General features: G+C 36.7%; 1 protein-coding gene across 9 annotated transcripts in view; it reads left to right on the top strand.

The window, feature by feature from the left end:
* Positions 1-2,600, top strand: part of LOC118742468 (epidermal growth factor receptor substrate 15-like 1) — a gene marked incomplete at its 3' end in the record, with an annotated part of 38,769 nt that extends 36,169 nt beyond the window's left edge. For all 9 annotated transcript variants that reach the window (XM_036474572.1, XM_036474570.1, XM_036474574.1 and 6 more), the window contains 2 exon segments: positions 266-824; positions 968-2,600. In XM_036474572.1, coding sequence (XP_036330465.1) covers positions 266-824; positions 968-2,064 — 1,656 coding nt within the window.

Raw genomic sequence — 2,600 nt, 5'->3', positions numbered from 1 at the left:
AGGTTAAAATATCCCACTCCTATTATTTTGTGGACAACTGTACATATAAATCACTCATTTGAGTATTTATTTTAATTTTGAACGATGATTGCTTTTAAATTTCTTTATGCACATTTATTATTTTCTCTCATTTTTTATTTATTATAGATAATATATTATTTCATTTATCTTATTTACTGTGAGTTGATTTTTGTTTCTTTTATTTTCATTTGTATCCATTTTGTTCGCACATGCACAATGAAACTGCTATTTGCTCGTGCTTCAGGTCTCGAGCATTCCACCGCCTACAGTATTTCCCCCACAAATACCATCCGCATTCGTGTCACTTAACAGTACAAACAACAGCAGCAGCAGTAGTTCATTTGACATCAGCACCCCAACTCCAAGCGCAAACGTTAAGAGTACCACATCAGTCACATCCACATTGGCATCGACATCCGCATCAATTTCAAGCTCATCACCATCAACTTCAGTGTCTACATTAACGACAATTGCAAACATTTCCAATAATTCATCTACTACGTCCTCGTCTGTAAATGATCATTTAACGCGTTCCATCACACCGCTGCAACAGGCGTCCGCAGTAACGTCGTTATTCGGCAACAAATCGGCGACCGTGGGTGCAGGCAACAAATCGGCGACCGTGGGGGCAGGCGTAAGTGCGCGCGGAAGCCGCGCATCTATTATTAGCGGACCAACAGATTTCTCTGATGACCCGTTCAAAGACTATCGTTATGAGGATCCATTTAGTATTAAAGACCCATTTGCAGATGATGAGGATATTGATACTGATCCAGAGAAGGTTTTCAAGGACGATTTGTCAGGTGATATTTTTTTAAGCAATTAATGACGATTTGCTTTCTTTTATACATATGTACTTACATTTGAAACTAAATAGTGCTTATCTTAGACTTGATGCCATTCAAAATACTTATCCGTTGCGTTGAACATTTTTATTTTATTTTAGACGATGATAAAACAAAAACGACCAGTACAGTGCTTGTAACTGGCACTATCAATTCGCAAGTAATGGGTGCTAGTAATAAATCCACAACTCCGCTTAGTGCTGAATTTCTCGATCGATTCGACGCATTCAATTTGAATTCCAGTCCTGCACCATCGCAACATTCGTCAACTTCTGGAGGTTTAACAGGATTAGGTGTTAGTGTTGGAGCTCAAAGTAGTATTAGTAGCTCTAGTAAGAATTCAAAAAGTGCAACACCACCACTTGAAACAGCCGGTTTTGCTAGAGCTGAATCCAGCAGTTTGTTTTATGACTTTGCTAATTTTGATGCCTTTGGTGCCCAGAAACCACAAACTACAGGAACGATGTCAGCATTGGGAGAGCTGGAGGCAGCGTTTAAAAGTAACACCACTCTGGAGTCAAAACCCAATGCAAACGATTCTTTCTTCGATGCATTTAATGATAACTTTGATAAAAATTCGAATCCCGTCGCAAAAACTAAAAGCAACACAAGCAAGGCAAATGCAAATATTTTCGATGCTTTCGGTGATAGTAAGACGAATTTTGACCCCTTTGATGCCTTTGGCTCTTCAAAAGGCGGTGACGCTTCCACTTTACCATCCAAAGGAAATTCAGCGGTTACAAAATCTTCAAAAGTGTTTGACGACTTTAATGATAACACATTTGAAGACGAGTTCTTTAAGACAAAAGACAACAATGCGAATGCATCTAATTTTGACACAGACGTGACAACTAAAGACGATAGTTTTGCGAAATTTGATGCATTTGGCGATAGTCATAATTTTACTAACGATTTTGCTACTGCTCTCAATAACTCGATCAATTTAATAAACAACGAAGATTCCAAACCCTTATCTGCAACATCGAAAGACTTATCAGGAGCAACATCTTTACTGAAAGTGCAAAATGTCACAACCTTATCTAAAGTGACAAATCCGGATGTAGCTGCTGCAGTGAGTGGAGCTGTTGGCGAAAATGGGGGTAAAGTCGCAGAAAAATTCATTTCTGACTACTCCAAAGCCGATACATTTGAGATGGATTTGCAGGAGGCACTCAAACGCAGTATGTTAGATAAATAAGAAGAATTCTTGCTGACATTGATAATGCGCTTAATATTAATGTGTTTGTAAATCTTTATGTATTCCGTTATAAATATGATACATATGTATGTAGTACTAGTAACATGATAGTTCACCATAGGAATGGAAATTAGAAATAATTAGACATATGGGCGTGGCCCGTTCAACGATTCACATGGAGGTGAATTTTATCTTATTCTAATGAAGCTTATTGCTGAGATTTTGTACTCATAATTTTATTTACAACATAAATAATTATTTTTCTCATTATAACCTAAATAACATGTTTTGTTTTGCTTACAAATGGATTGGCGTTTATTTGCCCTAAAAAAACTATTTTTTTTTTAATTTGCAGCATTATCGAAATTGAAGCCCGCATCGAGTTTAGTATTTTGTATGTATACATACATACATGTCTCCATATGTATGTACATACATTTGTATAGTTGCGAAAAATGTAAGAAAGAAACCACGAATTGTAGCTAAAAATAATTTTCACTACGGATCCAATATTGCAAATTTCAGGTTATTCATAA

This window comes from Rhagoletis pomonella, unplaced genomic scaffold (assembly GCF_013731165.1).
Source record: "Rhagoletis pomonella isolate Grant_MI unplaced genomic scaffold, Rhpom_1.0 Rhpom_scaffold_00007, whole genome shotgun sequence".
NCBI classification, from domain to species: Eukaryota; Metazoa; Arthropoda; class Insecta; order Diptera; family Tephritidae; genus Rhagoletis; species Rhagoletis pomonella.
Note: the sequence above shows the minus strand (reverse complement) of the source record. Positions and strands in the feature narration are given on the sequence as shown.